The following is a 26,002-nucleotide window of genomic DNA, read 5'->3' as shown; positions in this document are numbered from 1 at the left end:
TCGCCAATATGAAATTAGTAACAATATACCTGCCTGTTATATGGTTTATTTGAATAATCCTCTGTATTAATACTGAAGCACTTTATCTTGGAGTGAATGTATGTACCTCCATCCACTAAAACCAGAATTGTGTCCTTTTGAATTGTTTCCTGCCCTGTGTTGCTCCAAACAGGACACTTTTGAAAAGGAATAGCAAAAAGAATCACAGAATCTGTGCACCATGAGGAGGGGGATTCTTACCTCTTCAAGTTATCTATTTTCATTTACTTACTTAAAATTTTTGACATTTTAGCAGCTGGCCAATTTTCTGTTGTCAGAATTAAAAAATAAATTCTAAGTAAAGATACATATATTAGGATGGAAAAAAAAAGGTGGCAAAAAATAGCAATATATATTGACCTGCCATGAGGCACAAAAAGAATTTTCTGAGACAACCATTAAATTACTTAGCATTATTGATGCAGAATTTCAGACAAATAGAAAAATAAATAGGAGGCCAGAAAATGCTTTTTTCTTCAGACTGTCCCTGGTAAACTGTATAAACCCAACTTCTGCTGCACCATCATGCAGTTATCCCAACAGAATAAACTGAGTTCTACTTCACAGCTAAACAAGATAGGAGAAGAACCAAAGAGGAAGAGAGGCCCATGCTTCCTTTTTTTCCTGCAAAGAACTCCCAGCTCACCAGAGATGGATTGCAAAAGGAAAGACAAAGGTGCCAAGAAGGCATTGTCTCAGCACTGAAGTTACATAGAATTTCATTATGATACCAGGTTGGACAAAACTGAATTGTTCTGCCTGTCCAGGCTCTGGGCAGAGTCCCCAGGAGCACAGATTCCAGCTGAGGCAGAGAAGTGACAATACCACATGTAAGAGAGAGAAAGAAGCACATTGCTCCATTCACAATGGGCTTTCCATGAACACTGGTAGATTACAAAGCAAATAATTTATAGCAAATGCATACAAATTTTCTAAAGAAGTGGTCTTACTATGAAAAGGAGAAAAAAGACCCCATAAAATATTAAATGTGTGTTCTTGGATGCATATTTTCCTGTATTTGGCAAGGGAATTTTAAAAGAATAATCTTTGCTAAAAATTCATGGAGGAAATCCCTGATTTCATCGTGTACTGTTGGGGTTAGGAAGAAGTGCTTGCAATGATGTTTTCAAGTTGCAGTTCTTAAATTTTGATGCTAGCTGAGCTGATGTTAGAAAAAGTCCACAGTTCTGACAGAAAGAGCTAACAAAGGCTTGGGTCAGCTTATCCAGGCACGAATTAGTTTGTAACTGTTCATTTGTTAAACATATAATCCTTGGAAGTTAAGAATCAGGTAGGAATTTGCAGGATTTCCCTTGTGTAAACAGATGGAGGAAATCAGAAGGAATTTTTCCATCCCTCTGAAAGGAGAACCAAACAACTGTCCAAATGAGTTTTAAATAACACTTATTGCAAATAGCAGGAAACAGCCACAGCCCAGCTTGAGAGATAGAAGTTGTCTTTCTCTGAAACAAGCAGATTCTCCATTATAAACTTCTTTGGGTGGGGGGAGCAAAAAAACTTTGGTTCACAACATTGTTTTGCATAGGAATTCAAGTAGATCTTCCAAAGCTACCAGCTTGTCCAGGCTAGTAACAAAACACCCATGTCTCTCTCCTCAGTAGTGGACACTCCTCTTTGGCATCCTGTTTTGTAAGGCAGACATCTTGCACAGGTGATGGAGTCACACAGATGCATCTTTGAAAAGGAAGACAAGTGTCACTTGTGTTGCCACAAACAAATTCATCCAATTTATTAAGCAACATACTGGAAACTTTTTGGTAAGGGGTGGGGAAGGGAGAAAAGAAAGCACTGCTATGTTCACTATTAGCTAGAAGCAAGTTATTTCGCTCCAGTAGTTATTTGTTAACAGCTGTCAGTAGCTGTGGCAATGTTTGTGATGCCAGAAAATTTGGAATTATTGCTTTTTGAGTAATTCTGAGTCACAGCAACCAGGGCATTAATAGATTCTTCCAGGTAGACACAGCCCTGTGCCGGACAATATAAATATTCATTTTGGGAAGCATTCAGGCAGTTACTAAGCATGATACTTACTTGTTGACTGTGTGATGCACGAAACCTTGTAGGATGACCACATGCTTATAACACAGAGTATCGTAGCCAGGAACCCGAAAGTCTGGACGAGAAAACAAACAAACCACAAATACTTATGGAGCATTAGATGACACATATTCCATGCATGTATGGACACTTTTGTATATTCAGCTACACATTTTATGGGATTAACAGACACAAAAAATTGTGGGTTTTTTTACTCCATTCTGACAAAAGACTAAAAAACCCAGAAGTTTCTGTAGTATAATAGCAGCTTATGTCTTGTTAAAGCTGAAAGACAGACTGAGAGTCATGCACAAGGAGAGAGAAACAGCTGGACCGCAGCATGGAATGTCAAGTTCTAAACTTCTCACTAGGATTCTGCAACAAAGAAAAGACTGTTTCTAGCACCTCTGATTACTGCTCTTTTACTGCCCCATTCAAACAAGTATTTCCCTGCTGTCTGCCAAATAAACAAGTCAGGTAGGTCTCCTAGCCTGTTTGCACCGTCAAACCGTGAGTTTCTGAAAGTAATTCTTTATTGTGGAGGAGTTGTATTTCAGGTCCTGCTGCTGTGAAAATACTGTCACCCACACTTGGAAGTCATGCCTCTCTCTGTAAAGCCTTCCAGCCAAGAGAAGCAGACAGCACCTGCCAGAAGTCAGCTCAGAGCCTCACTGGGTTTTAGCTCAGGAGAAATTATCTTGAACAGGGCTCTGTTCAGGAGCAGGAAGCGTTGAAAGCTGAAAAGTGGAATGAAATCCTTTAGGTAATTTCCAGCTGCTACAACAGTCTTTTGTCAAAAGTTAATTGTCTTAATTCTTCACCTAAACACATTAGTTCCTGTGAGTTAAAGCAGAAGCCTTTGGTTTCAATGCTCTGGCAAGACAAATACCAACATTAGTGATGAGTCCAGCATCTGACAACAAAATATTTTTGTTGGCACTGTGTAACAGAACATTCACTAAAATGAGCTAGAAGGTTGTTCACCCAACCAAGACACAAGTAAGGCAAGTCTGTAAGAAAACAAAGGTACAAGTGATAGATTTCCAATGGCCTACTTAATATATATTGCAATTTTAAAAGTGTCAAGCCTAATAAACACAGTCTTACCGCTCCAGCCACAAGTCCTGTTATATTGTAACTCTTGGATGCTGCTACAATCGATCCAATGAGAAGCAGAATTGTACCAATTAAGTAATGAAGAAACTCCTGAAAAGACAAGCACAGCATGCATCAGAAGGGAAACTTATCTACAAAGCATTTTGATATGTCTCAGAAAGAAAGTAAGTTGGCAGAGATGACTCAAACCCTTAAACCCAGAGGACAAAACATAGCCAAAAAGGGGGGGGAAAAAAAGCAAAGTAAAACAAAGCAACAAAGCAACAAAGCAAACACCAAAACCCAGCAATTCACCTTGTGAGTGGATTCTATACCAAACCTCAGTTTCTGTTCAAAAACAACAGTTTGGTCAACTAATGTTACTGGAATAGGATTTACTTGCTGGCTATGGATGCAGTCCTTTCAATTCAGTACATTACCTCATTGCACTAAGTATGCACCTTATCTAAAGAGATGGTTCTGGAGCAAGGAAGGAGCCTTAAGGACATATTTCTCTAGCCTATATGAAATGGCATAAGTGGGAAACCAAATGCTCCTACTTCTGATAATCTTAGGAAGCCAGCACTGGATCTACTGCTGCATTTACAAAAAACTTATATCAGCTGAGACTGGGAACCACAGGGAAGGGAGGGAAGGGAGGGAAGCCATGAAAAGCACAGCTGTAGTAAAACATGATGCCATGGGGTTTTCTGAGAGAGGACCAAGGCACCACATTTAAATTCTTCTCTGAGATGATAAGTATCAGTCCAGGAGTCAATTTTATCTAGTTACAAGCATGGTGTATCTGTGGATTTTGATTTTGAATCCCCACAAAGCTTATGATACCAGTACAAGTGTTTGGACACTGAACATGGGTTGTTTTTTTGTGCATAGTGGGGTGGGGCAGGTGGATATCTGCTTGAGCCAAGCAAATACAAAGGAAAGGAGAGGAGAGATTCTGTCTCAAATCATAAGAAGGAATACAATCCATAAAGGAAATTTTCCAAGGAAAGCCCAGAAGATGAACAGTCTACCATACCAGTTTCACCCTGCTCAGGTGTTAAAAAGAGCTGAGGAGAATTTTTCCTGTAAAGTAGGCTCTGAGAGCACAAGTTACTTTCCTAATTTGTAAACTTGTTTCGGGTAATCAAAATCTCAAGCCTTGCATTTGCCAGAATAAATGATATGCACAAGGAGGCTTCTCTGACTAGCCCATGAGGCAGCAGCAAATGGGACATTCCACTGCCTCCTTAGAGACATCAAATAAAGCACTGTGCACAGGCTACTACTTTAGAGGAGTCCAAGGGATGGGCAAAGCTGCAACAGAGTCATCAGAGGCCACATTAGGTGGAGAAGCAACGCCGGCAGGGCCGGAAGAGTGCCCCTCTGGAGAAATACTTCCAAGCTTTAAAAGGTGTCAGCAATGAACAACCTCTTGAACCACTTCAGCTTTACTGGCTGCAAATCACACCCCTGATTGCAATGTAAAGATCCTGCCAGGAAACTCATCCAAATGCTAGCTGTAGTTTTCCAGACTCTCTCACGTCTTCCTCTTCTGTTCTAAAGATACTTAAATGTGACTGAAAATGAGGTTGTTTGTTTCGCAACAGAGTAGCAATGTTCAAGCATCACATCCTATAAAGATTTCTGAAGCTGAGCAGCCACAAACTTCAGTGCCTTAAACTCTGGAACATTGAGGAATAATTAAACACATAACAAAAAAAACCCCCAGAAGCAGCCAATGCAGAGGCAAAAATAGCATAGTCCTGCTACAGCAATGCACACATTAAAGATTGCTCTGCAAAACTGTCATTTATTAGCTTACTTCACTCCTTTATTTGAATCCCTGCATCTGTACTATCTCTAGATAAATAAGTACCTTTAGAAACAAATAGTGGTGGCACTATTTGAAAAAAAGTCTAGCCATATTCTTCAGCTAAAAAGAAAAAGAAAATTAAATTTTTCTCTCTGGTTATATGTGGATGGATGGACAAACTGTTATCTTAGATCTGTAAATTGCTTACATAGTTTCCATTAACCACCACCCAACCACTTCTTGGGTATAAAAATTCCTCTCGATCTCTCCAGTTGGTTTTCCCCACTCCTTTGGCCCTTCTTCAGTGGAACTAACATATGCAAGGGACACTAACATATGTTCTAAGAGGTTGTTAAAATCCACCATCCCACACTAGGATGCAGAACTCTTCTGTTAGCTGACCTGAGCAGAGCTACTGAGGAAGTTCAGGTCTCACATTTTTGCTGCTGCCTGTGGGTTCTCTGCTAGGGTATGAGAGATGGATGTGTACAGGAAATGAGGGAATGAGGCAGGAACATCCTGCAGGATACCCCAGGAATGGCCAGGCTGTGCAATCAGGCTGAGGCTACTATTTTTGCTGTTGTTTAAGTTATCTAAAACCATACCAAAAAGAGGCACATTTGATTTAAATAGCACTCACAGGCTTTATTTTGGGACAGGATGTATGTAGTACATGAATTCTAAAGCTATGATTTGGTACTTTAGCAATCCCTGAGCTGCTATAAATAACCTGAGCTAGGACCCACCTGCTGAAGGCTTGATGATCAGTTGCTTCCTTTCAATTGTCTCTTAATGAAATTATTGCCTTCCATATAGTAAATCTAGATTTATGTTTGTGCAAAGGAGGGCAGAATCAAATCCAAATCAGCTGAAAAATCTTACAGTTACATAATCTGCTGAGCTGAATGCAAGCAACAAAAGGATTTGCACAGGAGGCAAAAAAGAATTGAGTGAAAGACAGCCTATCTTGAGTGAGAATTGAGTGAAAAACAGCACAAGGGAATGGACTGAGAAAGCCCCATCAACCCCAGGAGAGGAGAGGAGAGGAGAGGAGAGGAGAGGAGAGGAGAGGAGAGGAGAGGAGAGGAGAGGAGAGGAGAGGAGAGGAGAGGAGAGGAGAGGAGAGGAGAGGAGAGGAGAGGAGAGGAGAGGAGAGGAGAGGAGAGGAGAGGAGAGGAGAGGAGAGGAGAGGAGAGGAGAGGAGAGGAGAGGAGAGGAGAGGAGAGGAGAGGAGAGGAGAGGAGAGGAGAGGAGAGGAGAGGAGAGGAGAGGAGAGGAGAGGAGAGGAGAGGAGAGGAGAGGAGAGGAGAGGAGAGGAGAGGAGAGGAGAGGAGAGGAGCCCAGGCTTACCGCGAGCGGCCAGCTAACACAAGTCAGCTTCCTGTAGACTCTGAAAATGTGCATGATGTAGAAGAACAAAATCATAACCAGGTCGCACATGGTGACAATCTGAAAGAAGCTGTATGCACTGTAATCTGTCCATGGAGAATTATTTACACTGATGAATCCAATCAGCAGCGTGATCTGGAAGACAAAAGGCACATTCAAGGTGTTCACTTTGGTGCTCAGAGGGTTGTGGAGATGATTTTAAGCACAACAAAATGGCACTTAGAAACAAAAGACAAATATCTAATGTAAATGGGGTGGTCCCAACAAAATGGACAAGCATGATAATAAGGTTTTATAATTAGCTGATAAATGAGCTGAAGCAACTCCCTGGTGAAAGCGACAATGGCCAGAAGGAAAGCAGCAGTTTCAGCCTGAAGAACTCAACTTGAAGATGTCTCTGTACAACAGAAGAGGTCTCAAATAGAGAAATGGAACTGTATGCCAGGAGTTGCACCAGTGACTGAAGCATCTGAAGCCCAGAGACTTTCAGGAGTCCACTGAAAGCTGTGAAAATGGAGGTGTCCATGAACACACCTTTCACTTTCATTTAGTGACATTTTTCACATGCACAATCAGGGGACCTGAGCTAACAGTTTTACTCTTCCTTTTCTGCCACCTACAGAGCAGAAGTATTAGTGGACTGTAAGGCAGTATCAGAGTAAATAATAGAAACATTTGGAAGAACTGATTTAATTCACCTCAGCCCCAAAACCTTTATAAGTTAACACTGCCACATAAAATATAAAGCATTATTTCACAACTTCTTACAGCTGTATGCTTGCTAAGGACAAAAGTTATTTCCTTTTTTTCTTTAATCTAAAGCTACTTGTTTATTTTACTAATCTTGCTGCTTCCACCAGCCTGGCTAACCTGGGTGATCAAAATAAATCTACCAAGAATATACTAAAATATTTTTTTATTACAGACTCAGTCAATGCATGCTTTCAGCCACTGTAATTTTTAGTTCATTCAAAGTCAGCCAGAAGCTGTAATGATTCACATTTTAAGTGTTTCTCCTGGACATTAAAAGCTATCTGAGGAAGCCAGCACTTCAAGACTGCACCATCCTTTCCTGCACACTCATCTTCCAAACTCCTAACCAACTGCATTAATTATCAGAATAATTTCCTTAAGATTAAAAGGGAAAAAAACCCAACCACAACGCCCAAACAACATAGCTTAGATTCTCCCTAAGTGTTAGCCAGGTTTCACCTGCTCAGTTCTGAGTGGACAGGATAAATATACACATGTACAAGGGCAACCAAAAGGTCTGTATGTACAAAATTCACAAGGACCTTCACCAAACTAAATTCCATCCAAGCAGCCACATCAATGTCTTGACAGTGAACCACTTCAAAACGGTGGCTCTGGAGGAAAAAGTTTTCAGGATTCCTTCCCACACAAGTGGCTAAGCTGTTGTCACACCTGGTCCAGCTCCATTATTTTTACTGTGGCAGTCCAAGGAGCTGATATTAGTCCTGTAAGTGAGCCCTGCTCTCTGAATCTTAATGTCAGTTAAGCAGAGTCATCTGACTTAGCCACTGAATAATAATAACTTAAATAATAATAAAAATAACCTGAACAATCAGAAGGAGATAATTTACCCTATAAGCTAGGAGCACACTCTAAGTGATGCAAGACAAAGCTATTATTTCCATAAATTAAAAGTAAATTTAATGAAATTTTATTCTATAGGAAGACTCAACAACAAGTCACAGCAAGCACTGAGCCTTGCTCTAGGATAAAGATGGGATGAGGACAACATTCTCTAACCACTAAAGGCTGGAAGAAGTTTCCCTTATTTAGGTGTCTTCACAATAATCAGTTCCCAGGTTTTACATGGTAAAAATCAAGAAGGAAATGTTAATTCACAGAAATATTAAATCTGCTCACTGGCTCATTTCATGCATGAACAATTAACTTTAGCAGTTTTTTTTCAGTGTACAAAGGATAACGAGGAGGACTGGACTCTTGAAGTACAACCACCATCCAAATAATAAAAAGCAGTGGGGAAAAACCCTTAGTTTAAGCTAGACCCAGCTCTTTCAATTTCATGGAAGCATAGCAGTATTTTTCTTTTCAGTTAAAAGGTATAAAGAAATTGAGAAGCATAAAGAAGAATGCGAGTCATCCAGGGACAGAAGATACATCGCAGGTGTCACAATCCTCAGAAATCAGAAGATACATGGTACCAATGAAGAATCTGCTCAACTCCTCACAGGGTAGAACCATGGATTTGAACAAACATGCTTTCCATTTCAACAGTTCTTCATGACTAAAACAACTCCAAATCCAATTAGTAAAGATTCTCCCTTTTTTTTTAATTTAGATGTGCCTCAGCACACAGACAGGAAGAAAACACTGCATGGAAAGAGATATTTCTTTCAAAGATTTACTTTCTTAGCATAAATCTTGCAACATGAGATTTCTAAAGAGTGTCCTCAGTTCACAGGCATGTGATTCTGTTTCACAGACAGGTGAAAGGGGACCTTTCAACAACTTTTTATAGAGCTGTACCCTATCTGCCACACTATATTGCCTGCAGATCCATTCAGAGTTTAAAACTCACCTGTTAAAAAAAGAAAGCTAACAAATACAAGTAAGAGAGCCACCCAATATCACTTGTTCTTTGAAACTGACAAATATTGAAGTTCCTTCACCAGATACTGCTTTCTCATGATATACCAGGGGATGACTGTACCTTTTTTCCCCCTGGGATTCTGGTTTCCAGAGAACTGAGTGATAAAGTGGTAAATATGTAACTGTCTGAGATACAGTTGAACATCTATCTGAAAAGTCAGTCGGAGGCACAGAGAGAGAGAGAAAGGAATGGCAAAGCACTGAAGTGATCAAATGCTATGAGTGTTCTTTATGCATCTGTGCTCAGGGGAGCAGGTTTATACACCCTGAAAATAAAAACTGGAGGCATAAAAAAAAAAAAAATCAAAAAAAAACCAGGGCACTGCTATTTCCATTTCAATATAGCACTTTCCAGGTCATGACAGCAACACAGATGTAATAACCCATAGCCAGCAAGCCAGGGTGAGCACAAGTACAGGTCAAGTGATGGGCAGTCTCATGAGATTTCAGTGTGCTCCACAATATACACCTGGGCTCCAGACCTGCACTACAAAAGGGGTGAGGGACACATTGCAGGTAAAGCATTATTTATCCTTTATGCTTTCTGGTTTCTGAGAACAAAATAAAGACCATATGCATTAATCAACCCCAAGGAGGGATTTCTGGATTTAAATAAAGTTCCACATTTACTCTGTTTTACAGAAGTCAATCAGCTTAAATGAACCCACTTCTTGACTCTCCTTTGGACCAGATATATGAAATGAGTTGTGAAGCACGTTTAGGGACACTGGTATAGATCAGGAACTATCTTGCCGTCAAGGCAATGTGAGCTAAAGGCAGTCAGCACTTACAGACAGAAAAGACATAACAGAGCCTGCAAGACTTTCACAGAACCTGCATTCTCTTCCCTACTTGGAGCTGAAGATGAGGTAACCACATCCTCACAATCTGCCTCTTGAATGGCACTGACATACCTTCACAAGCTAAACCCCATTTGTATTGGAAATTAATTCAGATCTACAAAAAAATGAAACACAGTTCTTTCTTTCCTGATGTGGTCTCCTTCCTAAAGCAGCCCAGGAAGCTGTTGGCCACTGTCACCACATAAGCACATGGTTGGCTCATGGTCATTGTGCTGTCCCCCAAGATCCCAAGGTCATCTCTGGAGAACTGCTTTCCAACCTCTAGCCTGTATTGGTGCAGGGGCTTACCCTCAAACATCTCCAGATACAGGACTTGGCATTTCTCTGTGAGGAACTTGAGACTCCTCTCTCTCCAGACTGCCAAGATATCTCTATGGCAGCACAATCCCCTGGCTCATCAGCCACTCCTCCCAGGTTTTTCATCACCTAAAACTTTGTAGGAGTGTGTTCTGCATCATCATCCAGGTCATTAATGAAGATGTGGAACAGTGCCAGTCCCAGTATGGACCCCTGAGGTACACCACTAGTGACTGGCCTCCAACTGGACCTTGCACCACTGATCACAACCCTCTGGGCTGGGTTGTTCAGTTTTAAATCCATCTCTCTGCCCACTTATTTCCCCCATACCCAGTTTGTCAGCTTGTCTGTGAGGATGTTATGGCAGACCAGAACCTTACCAAGATCAAGGTAAACCACATCCATCACTGTTCCCCTGTCCACCAAGCTTGTCACCTCATTAAAGAAGCAGCAAGGCTGGTCAAGCATCATTTCCCCTTTGTTAATCCATGTTGACTACTCCTGATCACCTTCTTGTCCTTCATGTGTTTGGAAATGCTTTCTAAGAGGATTTTCTTCATCACCTCCCAAGGGACTGAGGTGAAGCTGACAAACCTGTAATTCCCTGGATCTTCCTTCCAACCCATAGACATTACTTCAATCTGTTCAGAATGGCACAGCTTCCTTTTGTATTTCTCAGGCTAGAGAAGATAGGGAAAGACTGGACAAGAGGGATACATTCTCCTCCCCTGTGCTATAAAATGCCTCTGGAAGTGCTGGAAATGCTGCTTCTTTTTAAAAATCAGCTGGTTTCCTCCTTGTTTCTTCTTGTCCCTGACAAAGCATGAGCATCTGGAGTCTATTGATCATTATTATACTCGGTAAAAAACAGAGAAAATGTGTATCAAGACTTCAAGGAAATGAATCTTCCACTGCAGGAAAATTCAACACCTTCTTAATAAAAGGAGAGGAATCATGCCTTCATATGAAGAAGAAATTATACATAGAAGGAAGATCTAACTTCCAATTATCCTAAGGCAAATGCATACTGGAGAAAAGCCCCATGGCATTAGGCCCAGATGCTGCTGTACTCCTCATTTTAGATGATTTGAATTCCACCTCTAACTCCCCATGCTCACTCTTGGGTGGCTGCAGTCCTGCAATTAGGTTACAGAGCAAGCTTAGCTCCAAACCCCCTGTCCACATGGGAGAGGGCTGGGCATGATGCTGAGACCCAGAGCCAGCCAGCCACACAACCCTCAGCCCTCTCTCTGCTGCCTGGGTGCTCCTGTGGCTCCCAGTCCTGTCACTGGCCCCAGAGGCCACCAGGAACACTGCCCAAGAGCTGCCTGCCCTCACGACTGATGGGCTGGGCTCTCCTGCACCAACACTCGGGGCTGGAGTGCACCAGCACAGAGGGAAAAGCCCAGGCCAAGCCAGAAAGTTCAAAAAATTAACAGAGAACCACCTGTTCCAAGGAAGGAACAGGCAGGAGTGCATGCCCACCAGCCCAGAGATTACATGTACAATTTTATTCACTAGTGTCCTGAGGATAACAAAAGAAAGGACTTGTTTTGCTCCACATGTACCTACTGGTACCACAAAGCATTTTTTGCTCATGTGGTAGATGATTGTAGTTTATCTGACCACAGAACAATTTTATAACCCAGGAATCAATCTGTGCAAGTGCTTTGTATGATCTTTTTCTACTGTCCTGCTATAATGGATGTCATAAATAAGGCTCTGGCTTTATTGCCAATACGTAATTCCTCTGTAACGTCAGGAGAGAACTAAATTTTCCACAGACACAGCTACCTGCACTAACATAAATCCCATGATCTCCAAAACTGACAAGAACATACTCTTAAAGGAAAGCCTAATGTTCTGAGGATGAGAGGCCCATTTCCACTGACACAACAAGGGAGAAATTGTAAGTCACTGACTCTTGAATCCTGACCCCAGTTTTGTAACCCCATTTCTGTCTGAACTTCAGTAAATCATGTATTTCCCCACTTCAGCTCCTCCAGTCACCCAATGAGGACTAATAAAGACTTCACATGCATTGTGCTAAACTTTTGCTCCTTCAAAACACTTCAGACATGTAAAATAAAGGCAAAAATTTTGAGGACTGCTAATAAATGTCTAGGGCAAGATGGCTGTTTTCTTTTACAGAGTGAATGAAAATAGATGCTCACTAAAAATACCCCAACAAGCAAAGAATCAAAAAAAGACAAGACAAAACCCCCCAAAGCCATACCAAAATACCCATATCCTTTTCCTCCCTGCTTCCCTCTCCAAAAAGCCCAAAAGCCCAAATGGACAATCAACAGATGTAACAGACAAGCAGGTGTGAAAATCATCCAAGGAGGAAGCTACACGACAAGCAAAAGGAGGAAAAGGTTCACTTTCTGAGAGTTGCTTTGAGTTGCTAGCTCAGCACACAAGATAAAAATGAGAATACTAGCTCACTGTAAAATGGAAATCAGTATTTACTTCCTGTCTGTCACTTATTACTTAAAACCAACTGTGAGCAGTGATTCAGAAAGCACACTATGCACAAGACATTGCAAATAAACTGGTTTCGGACCTTTAACGCTAGGACTGCTTCAGTGCTCATCCTCTTGTCCATCCCTGACAGTTCAGAGCTGCACACTCTCAGTCACCACTCTGCCAGTGGAGCACAGGCTGCCCCTTCCCACTGTGGCAGCTCTGCAAGCCCCTGCACAGTGGTGATGCCCTGCTGTGGGTGTGTCACCAGCTGCCCTCACAGCAGCTCACAGGGGCTGCCCTTTTTGCGGTTAAATCCACAGAAAGGTGGTTCTGCTGATAACCTATCAGTGCTTCCTGCTGAACTGGGCTCACACAGCAGCAAGGCTTCCTGCTTCTCCTCTCCCTCCCCTCATCCCAAAGCACACTCACAAGTGGGCAAGACATTGGCAGTGCCAGCTGGCTCCAGCTGAGCAATGGGATTTTCCAGCCCATATGATGTGTTCAGTGATAAAAGCTCAAGGCAAGCAGGTTTCAGGGGGAATATTTTAGGTTATGGCATTTCTCTTCCCAAGCAACCAATATGTATGGAATCACAGGATGTTTTGGGCTGGAAGGGACCTTAAAGACCATCTGTTCTCAGCCTCCTGCCATGGGCAGAGGCACCTTCAGCTAGAGCACCTACCCAGCCTGGCCCTGAACAGAGTAATGGAAGAATTTACGGCTTTGCTTGTGTGTGCTGCTTTTGCTTTCCTTATAAAACTGCCTTTATCTGGATCCATGGGTCTTTTTGCCTTCCTTCTATTTTCTCCCCATCCTGCAGGGGAGGGCAGTGAGTGAGAGGCTGGCTGGGTGTTTGGCTGCTGGCTGGGGTTAACTCACTGCATGTGGCCTACCCCTTATCTGGATTTCTATCTTCTGTGGTAGTACAAAGAACAATATTAAAAAGCTTCATTGCAGAAACACACAGACTATGGTTTTTACAAATACCAAGATGATGTACTGAATTGCCAGGCTGAAACTGCTATCTGACCATGTAACTTTAAGCTCTGGATAATAATTTTCTTTCTCTATATAGAAATAAGATGTGAAATGCCAGCCTAACTGCAGGAGGAAAGATAACCTTAATATGAAGCAAAATTGCCTCAAGGTGCACAGTAACAGAGGAACATTATAACTCTTATCTCAAAGTTTTACCATAATACCAGGACATACACATTCTCGTGTATAATCCACCCAGCTCTGTGTTATCTTTTCATTTAATTACTTTGCCATGCAATGTATAACCACATCCTCGTGTTTCTCAGAGTATTTTTTTCCTTGACTTTTCCCCTCTACCATATCCTCCCATAAGAAGAGACATTTTGTCTCTGGTGTTTCCTTTCCTTTTTTTTTCTGCTCCGTATTTCCCTTTCCTTTTCTTTCCCTCCATTACACTCCATATTTCTTCTACTTTTGTATCTCTCATTCTTTCCCATCCAAATCTCCCTCTACACATGACAGTGCACCCCAATTCCCTCTTTTAATGTTTCCTAACTATCTCGCCCACTGTCTTGCATCAGGGCACGTATTGAAATTAGCTAACCAAAAATTAGCACAATTCAGGGGAGAAGTGTCAGAGGACAGGATTCAGCATAGTGCTACACCTGCACAAACACTGCAGGCAGCAGCTCTGCCTCACCAGTTTCCTATTGGTAAGACCTGAAAGCGGTTTTCTTTTTCATCCATTGTACTTGCTGGAGGACTGATGAACCTTTGTACTGCTTTAATGTCCCTCCTCCTGAATCTGAAAAGAGGAGGACCCTGAGAACTATTCATAAAATTGATAAAACCTGTTTGATTTCCACTATCTTAAAACTTACCCAAGTTTTAATGCAAGCAATTGTACAGAAAGTGTGTCTGCAAATTTGGAGCAAGGGACAGCACTGACTCATGCAGTTTCATCACAGCATTTTTTAAATATAAGAGCTAAATGCTTTTTGTATTTGAACGAAAAAAAGTCAAAGTTTCCAGCTTGTGACACCAGCCAAGATAGTAGATGGAATTTTCCATCCCTATGAGAGCCAATCAGGATAACTGTGCCCTGGAGAAATGTCACTGATTACAGCTGGACATTTCCAAATGTTACACCTCAACACAGTGCAGCAACACCCACATATTATTAAGTTCATACTTCTGGATGGAGTAAAATAATTTTTTAACAGCTTCCCAAATCAGAAAGATGAGCAAAGCACAGACCAAGACTGCAGCTCAGGCAAGACTGGTCCAGCTAATTTAAGCAGCAATGTTGACTGCTGTTGTAAACGAGATTTCCTTCTCCCAGGGCAGTGTTGGAAATGTGAGCTGTAAACCCCCACCAGAAAAAGAAGATAAAAGGCACAGTCCATTTGAAACTTCATTAATGGCAGATGAAATCAGCTGCCTGCAAGTGCATGGTTCTGTGAAGCAGTCAGTCTTTGGTTGCACAATCATCTCTCAGCCCCTGCGTCTGGGCAGATTTCCTTCTTGTCTGGCTGCTTTGCTAAAATAAGGAGGCTGCCTGGCCTCTGATAAGTCACTTCTCTTGTGCACCACCATCCACAGGCTATTTATTGAAGATAAAAATGGTGGGAGGGTGAGAAAAGGCAAAATAATCTTATTCAGACCCTCTACAACACAGATAAGAGGACAATCCTAAGTACAAGCGAGGGGTGTTGTGTATCTATTAATAAGAAGTTATCTATCTGCTCAGGCCCAGGCCTCAGTGGTGGAAAAGGATGTGGGGTAATCCCAGAGCCAGCATATGAAGGACATTATTAAAGAGCCCCTGAAGCAGGGTGTCAGCCATGATCATTAAAAAGGCAAGTCTTTGTAATGACTAGCTGCAATTAAGCCCGGCCTGCCACTGATCACAGGGCATGCAGGACTTCAATCCCACCCCTGCCAGCTGAACCAGCTCCCTGCCTCAATCCCACAGCTGCCTGCACACACTGAAAGGCACCACACAATCCTGCACGTTATTTACTGAAAGCTGAGGACTTCATGGTTACATGGCAAGCAATATGATATATTCCCATCAGGCAGTGAATTAGTGAAAAAAAATAAAAGCTTGTTACCCACAACAACCTCATAATTTTATTTCTTCTTCTCTCCAATTTGTTTAAAAATCTACTTAAATTTAAAACATTCCAACTGTGAAAGCACTATCAGTAAGTTTTCCCAATCTATATAAAAGCTGCACACATGGCCCTCAAAGTATTGCAGCAACTGAGTAACATTGCACAAGTGACATAATGCAAGTTACAAACAATTCCCCAAACACGTAAAATCCACTGCAAAACCCTATTAATGGCACAGCTGACTGCTAGCATGTCTGCAATGGATAGGAACAGAAATTTTAATACAGCAAATGCCCTAGCAAGGTTCTAGCTCTGGGAAACACAGCTGCTTTCCCTCTAACTTTCAAAGAAGTGCCACCTGCAACAAATGGAAATATTACTGTGGACCAGGAGAACCCTTACTTTGTAGCTTGTTTATTTATTAATAAGGGATTATTAAGGTTGCCTCTGTGCAGGCAACCTTATTGCTGCAAAAAACCACATAAGCCCATGGCTGCTGCTGTGGCTCACCCCACTGCAGAAGATTATCTCTCTTGCATAGTAGGGAGAATCTCTAACTCATCTCAAAAGACTACAGGAAGTAAAAACATTGTAAGAGACTTGAATCTCCAGACTCCCCTAGGAGAAACTGGAGTATCTGGTTATAGCAGCCAAAAATGAGGGGAATTAGTATAACCAAATCTCTCCAGATTCAAGAACTGCACAGCAAGCTGTGATTGATACTTCTGTCTTCTGCAAGTCAAGCACTTCCAACATCTAGATCCTCCTGGAGAGCCACATCAGCTGCTCTGTCCATCTGGTAAACCTGAGAGTCAGACAGAAGGTCAGGAGGAGACAGTCCCCAGTGTGAGTAGGTTTGTGTAAGTGGAGAAGGACTGCAGGAGGCTGCCCACCTCACCTGCCACACCTCCTTCTAGCTGATTGGGAAGATAAACTGCTTGCAGCAACCAGGCACCTCTGAGACCACCACTCTGAACCATTCTCAGATAGATTGTTTGGCTTGCTTGTATTGCTGGCCCATTAAAAAGCCCCAAAGTGAAGTCCTATATTGCCAGTGATACACAACCTAGAAAGAGCTTAATCCATACTTGTGAGCTATAGAGATGTTGTAGATCAATTTCATGGCTGTCTAAAAATGGATCCACCAATTGTGCATGGCAATATCACCTGCAGAGAAGGAGCCCACGTTGGCTGGCCAACCAAGCCTGGCTGCTAGAAGCCCAGGGTACATTGTGTATATTTACAGGCAGCAAAGTTTCCACCATGTTCTGGACATCCAACACGTATCTAGCAGCACAGAGCCAGTTAAAACTAAGATAGGAACATACAACACAAAAACCAGTACCCCAGGGCAACAATCATTCTAACTAAGCTATCAAATTAGATGCATGAAAAAACAAACAGCAAGCTCATCTTGCTGGAAGTTGTTGCTGAGATCAAGGGATACCATGTGAAGGGCTCAGTGATGCCTCGTGCCTCTGCCTGCCAACCCTCAGCGAGCAATCTGCTCATCACTCCCCCGTAGAGATGCTGCTCACAACACGGCCCCTTCTCACTGTCTGAGTGAGGCATTTAGTGCTTGACTGATTCAGATCTTCAGTTGACACCTGCCACATCTCTCCCTGCCTCAGAGATCACCACACTGACATCTGGCAGTCACAGACAGCAGTTAAAAAGTTGTTATCTATCATCTCCAGTAAGGGCTTTGCTGAGCCATGGAAACAGGATCCTTGAGGAGGTCTCCTTGAATAAGAAGAGGACTCATTTACATCACCCAGTCCACCTTGTTAGCTGTGCTGGTACATAATGATTTTCATCGGGAAAACACAGGTGAGAGTTCCAGAAAACATCAAGACAATGCCCAGATGAACTGGCAACATCACAGCCTAGCTGCTGGATCAGGGTGGGTCTTTGCACACCACAGAGCAACCTTTTCTAAGTGTGAATACTCCATGCTTAGCAAGGTGCCAGAGGAGTGAAGGGCACTGAAAGAGAGGGAAAAATGAGAAGAGATGAGATTCCCCGTGGCACTGCTGCAGCTGGCAGCTTTCAGTGAGTGCCTGGAGACTGACAGGTCTCTCCAACAGGCCGGGACAGCACTCCTGTGTCTGCTGGGAAGTTGGATACTCAAGCAATTGCCAAAAGGCTCAACAAGCCAGCAGGTGAGTAGCAGCAAGTGGGGACTGTGCTTTTCCCAAACAAAGAAAAGAGCTCTTGCAGAGCATGATTACAGACTTGAGGAAAATAGGCCAAGTAAGTCTGCAGTTCTGCAGCTGCTAATGGTCATCTCACGTTAACAGCATACTTTTTGCCCAGCTGTCAGCACTTGTGTCTTGAACTCATTAGTGGTATTCCTAAAAAACAGAAACAGAACAACAAACTGCCAAAAATATTATGAGAAAATTCCCCCTGAAGCAGTTTTCAATTTTGTCATCACAACACTTCCATTTTCCTTAAGGGAAGCTGTGAGCAGAAGAGGAAGCCCTAAGCATTGCAGCTGCTGCTATTGTTGCAGGAACAGCAGCCGGGTTTGTTTTGGCTTTGAAAGCTGCAGACAGCTAGCCTTGACCAGTCAGGCACATCTGTCCTTGCCATTACATTCATCAGATGACCATCATCACAGGCCAGGGAGTTGTTTCAGCCACAATGACCCCTTCAGGAATCTCAGTTACACAAAGGAGAGGAAGCTTACAGGTGGGTGAAGGGAAATCACAGCAACTCCAGAGTCTGAGCTCTGTGTACAGAAAATAGCAATTTCTGGCTGCTGCATACTTTACATATGACCACAAAATAGGAGGACAAGACCACAGCACACACGATATGACAATAGCACAAAGGGGACAGCTCAGGCAGAGGACTGAGTGAGCACCTCACAGGGACTCCCCAGGGAGGGCAGTGGAGGAAACACTTACTCATAGAAGGAAACACTGTCTGGCTTTGGGGAACAACACCCCACTAATGCAGAGCAGGTACCAGAGCCTCGGGGTCAGGTGTGCTTCTCTCTCTCACTCATGGCTTCTGCTGGATCCCAGTGAGACACAACAAATCGTCCCAGCCCCTGCAGCCCTGGAGCCCAGTGAAGGGTGCTTGGCAAGGTGCTCTGTGTCATGTACAGGCTCTGGGCAGAGGGAGACTGAGCTTGTAAACAAGGGATTCAGTGGGGTCTGTCACCCTGTGGCAGGAGAGGAGCATGTTCAAAGGGATCCAAATCCAAACAAAGTGAGGACAGGGAACACATTGCTCTTGCACATCTTAAAAGAAAGTCACAGAGCAGTAAGAATCCACATTTTCCACCATATCTTATTATCCGCAGACACCGTATGACCTAAGATTTTCAAACACCACCTTAAAATTTAACTTCCCATAAAACAAATGTGCTAAGAAACCACTGCCAATATTTCACTCTGCTCATTCAGGAATACTGAACACATCTCAGGTGATGTGGTAAATTCCTATGCTTCATTTCCCTTTCTTTGTTATTTCAGAAAATGTTATTTGTTGACCCCTGTTCAATCACCTCTACAGAAACAGTCACCTCTACATGCACAGAGATTGCTAATGAATGGATTGCAACAAATCCAAATGGATGCACCAAATAAGCAATAAAAGATGGCTCCAACTTTGAGCTTTTAGAAAGCCTCTTTTAGTAAGTAAAAAATAAAACATTCACTGACACATTCAGAGCAGAGATATCCTAGTGTTTAGTAATAACTATAATTGCCTTGGAGTTGATTTTTGAGCTTTCTAGAGCAGCTTTGACATCAGAAAAACTACAAGCTTCTTTTTTTTTTTTTCCTGAAAGAGGCAGATAGAAATTAAAACAGATGGTACAAAACCTTCCCCTGCCCAAGAGAAAAAGCAAAAGGACTACATTCTCAGTTTGTGGTTTGAAACACATGGAACCACTTCAAGCTCATGTATTTCCTGCCCTTCCATGGCAGACACCTCTTCTTGCCCACAGCAGCCTCTGTGGGTGCACTGTTCCCTAAAAACACTTATGGAAAAAGCAAACCAGAGAGCTGAAGTGAAGCTCCATTAGTTCCCTGGTACTGTGTAACCTGGCAGACACCTACATCACTGCAGCTGAGAACAGCTGCATGGAGACAAGACAGAAGGGGGAAACTCCTTAAAATGGTGTTGCTTGTGGAATTTCACATCATCAAACAAAAGTGTGTCAGGCTCCCAGCAAGCACTCCTTGGCTGGCATGCAGAGAACACAGTGTTTGCTTCCAGCTCTTGCACAAACACCTGGAGAGAAAAAATGGCCACCCAGAGCAGCAGCACGTTAAAAACACCACTGGCTGAGGCAGGCAGCTTTGTGTCCTCAGAGGGGAAATAACAGCACCTCCCAGTCCTGCTGGGCTTAATTACTAAGCCTGGACATTCCTTACTCGAGTGTTCCAGCTTTGGAGCCATCTAAGACTCAGAGAGTTTTTTTCTTTCTCTTTGTTCAGCATGCCCAGCAAGGTGATTTTACTGCAGTTTCCAGCAGAACAACAAAAATAATGAGCAGCTACAACAGCTCTGACCTTGGCCTCAGAAAATGCATCTCATTGCTCAGCCAGTAGTTTATCTTGCACATTTTTGGGGTGATTTTCCACAATCCCCCAGAAAGCACAGTCTATACAGGACTCACAGACAGGTTTACAATTTCAGCACCTCTGCATGTCACCAGAATGCCTCTCTTCTGACTGAACAGCTTTATTAGAATAAAGGCAAAATCATGTCACTGACACACTGCTGCACAGAATTAGATGTTTTACTTCAATCACCTCCTTGGACAGAAAGATGTTTCAGTCTGAAGATCAAGTTAAAAGACTGAGTAGCTCTTAGATAATTCCAAGCACCACTTGCTTTTGTGAATTTCTTTTTCTTGCATCAATGATTTTAATCAGAAATTGTTTTCTTGCACTAACAGATTTTGCTTTCTTTTCATATTTTAAATTGTTCTGAATATAGTTCTTCAGTAAATTTGGAAACACATTCAGAAATGGAGCTTGGCTACAGCAGCCTCACTGCCAGCATTCTCTAGCCTTCAGTGTTGGATGAAGGAATATTCTCTTGAATGCTATTATGCAACTATATGTTAGTATACAAATAACCCAGAGAGGTTTCAGCACACTTCAAAGTTGCTCAGAATTACACACTGTCTTGTTGGCCATTCACTTGTCAAGTATGTCATGCTTTTGTCAAGGCATACTTTGGAAATTAAATAGATACTCTGCAGAAAAGCTTTAGCTATTGCTTTAGCATTTTTAACAAGTTAAGATGACGTTGTTAAGTCAGCTTTTATTGAGTTTATCCTTTTTTCACATTACAATTGCTTGTAAATCTTTTCTTCAGCCTTGAGAAGGTAATCTTGATTGTCTTGTTCTCTGTCTGATGGCTCACATTGAGCTGACAGAATCAGCACTGGTTTTAGCTTAAAGCACCCTGTGTTCTGAGGCTGTGGTTTCTCTGACAGAGCTGTAACAGTGGTGTCATTGTGGGAACAATGGCCTTCAGTCTGAACTGTGAGCACAGTTAGCTTGGCCCAACCTGGGGGAGGTGAAAGAGAGGCAAAGTGGCCATGGCTCACTGTGCACCTCTCAGGAAAAAGGAGTGGTCCAACAACAGTTTGAGAAGCCTGAAAACCTACACAAGCATGTGCTGTGCCATGATGGCTCTCCTACATGTGAGCTCTCAGCTCTTCAATTTTCTCTCTTCATTCTGTATGGGCACACTCCTGCAAAGCTCTGCCCCAGACACTGTGCACAGGTGATACAATCACTCCTACGAGTGCCTAGGAGAGGGGGACACCTGCACAGGCTCCCTGTCTCACATGGGCTGGGCTGGAAGCAGGATCTCATCCAGAACAGCATCAGTGGCATCCTCCAGACTTCAGCTGTAAAAATACAAAAAGCACATGAGGCTCCAGGACAAATGCAATCATTTGAGTCTGGTTCAGTGGAACCAGACTTGTTTCAATCTATCAACGCTGGCACTCGAGCCACCCTGGTGACAATACAAAGGCACACTGATACCACTGACCCTAATGGCACAGGATACCTCAAAAAAACTCCCAAGAACCCATCCACTGAGAACTTGCCAGGCTAGCAACAGTTCCTACAAAGGCTTACAATAAAACAAGTTAGCAGTAGCACAGAATTAGATGTTTTACTTCAATCACCTCCTTGGACAGAAAGATGTTCCATTCTGAAGATCAAGTTAAAAGACTGAGTAGCTCTCAAATAATTCCAAGCAGAACTTGGTTTTGTGAATTTCTTTTTCAAGAAAAAGAAACAAACACAAAGCAAATGTGCCTCAACCAAACCAGCACAGCTCATGCAGAATGCTGGAGAGTGCCACCTGTGTCAGTGTTGGCAAGCTGGCAAAAATTCAAGTCATTCAAGTCAGTTTCTCTGGTCTAAGTGTATTGTACACACTGATACACACCCACTCACACACTTGCTTAGTGCACTGCTGCTACAGAACCAAGGTGGCCACAGTGGGATCCTGCATGTATCCCTAAGAGGTCTTGGCACAACAGCAAATACCCAAAAAAAAAAAAAAAAAAGGAGAAGGAAAGGAAAGAAAAAGCAAAATCTGTATTAGCAACATAAATTTAAACAAGCTGGAGCAAGTTAGATGTTGAAATACTTTGCAATTTCCTGTTAAAATCAGAATGTCAGTTCACACTGGATTTTGAAGAGCCCCAACTAAGGTTAGTGACAGTCACATATGGAAAAGCAACTTTCAAATTGTCTTAGTGCCACACAAAATGCACAAGTCTGCATAACTATGTTTTCTCCTCCATTTTATTTTCAACATATTTATAGACTATTCCCTAGGCCATGAAGAAAATGCATAAAATACAAGGTCTTTTCAAAGCTATAATCATTCTGCAAGGTCAAAGAAATTCTCTAGCAAAAAAAGTAAAGGAACTTGCATAGGCTTACAGGCAAGAAACACTTTTTTCTTCTTAGTTTCATTCTATGCTAGACACCACAGCACCCAGAATTTCAAGAGAAAGCACGGGTAACACTCAAAATTAGCAACAATTCAGGCTGCACAATCTCTTCAATAATCCTGAGTTTTAGTCCTGTCTTACAGCAGAACAGCTGTAACATTATCTTCTGTTTTCTTCCTATGATTTCCATAGCATGTTGTTGTCATACATTAGATTAATGTCACTCACACATACATCTAACCGTTGGGGTTTTTATCTTGCAAGCACAGCAAACAGCCCTCAATGTTACAGTAAATGATGAAATGTTTCTTTCCTGCTCTCTACAACATCCTCTACTTCTTGGTAAAGGGGACCACAAAGAAAGAGAAAACAAAACTTGTAACGTTTCCTCGTCACAACCACAACCACTCAGAGGCCCAGCATACAATTTAATGTGATATATATCTAACCCAAATGACCTTACCTTTCCCCTTTGCCAGCATAAGGGCTCTGCTTCTCAGTAAGACTACAGCCACCAGCCACACCTACACTAGTGCAGGAGTGTCTACAGACTTAGCATGAAGAAATCTTTACCAGGAAAAGTTACTGCCAACACTTTGTACTAGGAGAACTGAATGCTCATACAAATGGACTTGTGGGTATAAATACGGTCTGAGAAGAGATAAAAGAGAATTGCAAAAATATTTAGCTCTTCCTATTTTATTGGGTGCAGGAGTATATCTAGAACTAATGTATCGTGGTTATTTCTACAGGCTACAGCACAAACATTTGGTTTTCATATGGAATTACTTGAGAAGGCACTATTGTGATATGTGATATTGCAAGAAGTTCATTTGCCAAAGTTCCTTGAATACCCGAGGTAACTCCTACTGATATTTACAGGCAAGATGAAAAGCACAAAAATATAAGAAGGTGAAGCTGAAAGAGTGCAGCCCCAAAAATAATTTAGATTATTTTAACTTTTGTTAAAGTCACCACAGAAAGCCAGTTGCTTAAATTTGGATGAATTTTAGATTGAATGGCATCGATAAAATATGACTTTATGCAAAGTATGTGAAGCATTACATAAAATTAGATAGATTTACATCCAGCACATGAAAATATGTCAAGCATGTAAAGAATGCACGCACTTAATACGCACACCAGAAACTGACATTACAGCACCAATACCCATGCTGTGGCAGCTTTAGGAGTCACACCTCAGAGCTGGAGAGACACCAGAGCAGCATGGAGGGCAGAGAGGATGAGTTATTTCTAGCCCATAAAAGGATCTGTTCTTTCTACAGTGGTGAAAGCAAATAGACTTTCAGCTTATCAGCAGAGCACAAGGCTACTGCTTTAGGGCTACAGGTTCAGCTGCAATGTAGACACACGCTCACATGTCTCCTGCAAAGACTCCCCAGATCCACTCAGTGGTTTGGGAAGAGCCCAGGACAGAAGAAGGCAGCAGACAACTCTGTGTGTTCCTACTGCACAGAATTCATAGTGAGGGACAGCTCCGAGGTCTCATGAGGGCAGGGCAGATGCTCAGCAGGTAAAGGCAGCCATGAACAGTCATGGTCAACTTCATCTCCTGCTACCGAGGGTCATTTCTAAGGGCAGCTGACAGCTAATAACAAACTGGAAGAAACCAGGCAGCTTTTAAAGAGAAACCTGAGGATTTGATGTTACTACTCAATAACTTAGAACATAATGAATCCTAACTTTGAATGTCAGTTTAGAAATCTAATAATCTACACAACTTTAAAAAAATGACCAGACAAATACAGGCATGGGGAAAGAAGGCATTGGGAGCTTACAAAAAATGAAGGCGACAACTCCAGGATAAAACTCTGTTAAGGCACAAGTTTTTGCAGGATGAAAACGTACGTGTGGAGCTATCCGTACACTATGTCTTTCATGCTCTTTCCTGGGCATTATCACTGCCACTACCGTAATTAAGCTGACAAATCACCCCTCAGATAATTATGGCCCATAAAAATGAGAAAGAGCTTATCCATCTGTTAATCTTCTCCACATCTGCATGGAGCTGAATTTCATGCGCTGACTTAAGGCATCAGCTCAAATCCTGGCAGCGTTCCACCATCGACTGCTACTGAATTTCAGCCACACATCTCCCGCATCCCTCCCCGTGTCACTGGGTCACTGCTGGAGGTCTCTGGCAGGCAGGGCACGGAGCCAGCGGGAGCTGCAGCCTCAGCTGTGGTGCCCAACTCTACCCAGGTCGCTGTGGGCACCGCCACTTGTCCCCGCTGTCTCCTAAAAGCTTACCCACACTATGGAATGAGGTGCTGCGCTGCACGGTGTGCCATCGCATCACGGTGCTACCGCTGTCAATGGCAAAAAGTTAACACTGACACTTTGGGCTCGCACACGTCCGTCTGCTCAGAAGGGATCATCGCTGCGTTAGGAGGAGGCAAGGACAGCTTCCGACAGACCCTCTGCCAGAGGAACGCGGCTTTTGGTGCTGCTGGCAGCTGTGAGGGCTGAGGGGCCAAACCCGCGCGGAGCCTGAGGGCTCTCCGGCCGCGCCGCCACAGGAGCCGTCGGCCGGGACGGGCGCGATTCCCGCGGGCTGCGAGGGCCCCGAGGAGCCCCGGCAGCGGCCCCCGCCCCGCTCGCCCCTTACCATCTGGGCCACCTTCAGCATGCCGGCGCAGGAGCGGAAATAGCCGCCGTCCATGAGCTCCCCGTCCGAGCTCGCCGAGGAGGAGGCTACGGTGACGGGCGGCGGGGCGGCGGGCCCCGCGCTGCTGACCCCGGTGCGGATCACTCGAGCCCCGTGCGACATGGCTGCGACCGCGCTCCCCTCGGCCCGGCACGGGGATCGGGACGGGACGGGATGAGATGGGACGGGACGGGGCGGGGCGGGGCGGGCGGCGGCGCCCCGGGGCTGGCGGGGCCGGGCGGAGCGCGGCGCTTCCCCGCCCGCCCGGGCCGCGGGGCGGGGGAGGCCGAGGGGAGCCGCGGGGCTTTCCCGGCCGCCGGGGAGACGCCGCCGCACCCAGGCGGGACAGCGGGTCCGGGACAGCCGGGAGCGGGAGCCGCGCAGGGAGGCTCCCCCCGCGCCCTGCAGCCCGCCCGGGATGCATGGAAACAGGCCGGAGGGAGCGGGACCCGCGGAAACAGGCCGGAGGGAGCGGGACGCCTGCCGGGAGGGAACTCCGCACCGAGCAGCTCGGCGGGGACAGTGACAAACCCCTGGGAGGGGAGCGACTGCGGTGCTTTGCTGTGGAGGCACAGCTGCAAACAGCGCCTTCTCACACGGCTTCCACTCTTGCCAATCTCCCAG

At 43.7% G+C, this 26,002-nt stretch overlaps 1 protein-coding gene across 1 annotated transcript; it reads right to left on the bottom strand.

Moving 5' to 3' along the window:
* Window positions 1-1,073: 1,073 nt before the first annotated feature.
* CMTM7 (CKLF like MARVEL transmembrane domain containing 7) lies at window positions 1,074-25,501 on the bottom strand. Its single transcript, XM_058031427.1, has 5 exons — window positions 25,340-25,501; window positions 6,359-6,532; window positions 3,205-3,303; window positions 2,092-2,173; window positions 1,074-1,734 (listed from the first exon to the last, which is right to left on the bottom strand). The coding sequence occupies exons 1-5, from the start codon at window positions 25,499-25,501 to the stop codon at window positions 1,721-1,723; spliced, it is 531 nt and encodes a 176-aa protein (XP_057887410.1). The 3' UTR covers window positions 1,074-1,720.
* Window positions 25,502-26,002: the final 501 nt, after the last annotated feature.

This window comes from Melospiza georgiana, chromosome 1 (assembly GCF_028018845.1).
Source record: "Melospiza georgiana isolate bMelGeo1 chromosome 1, bMelGeo1.pri, whole genome shotgun sequence".
Classification (NCBI taxonomy): domain Eukaryota; kingdom Metazoa; phylum Chordata; class Aves; order Passeriformes; family Passerellidae; genus Melospiza; species Melospiza georgiana.
Note: the sequence above shows the minus strand (reverse complement) of the source record. Positions and strands in the feature narration are given on the sequence as shown.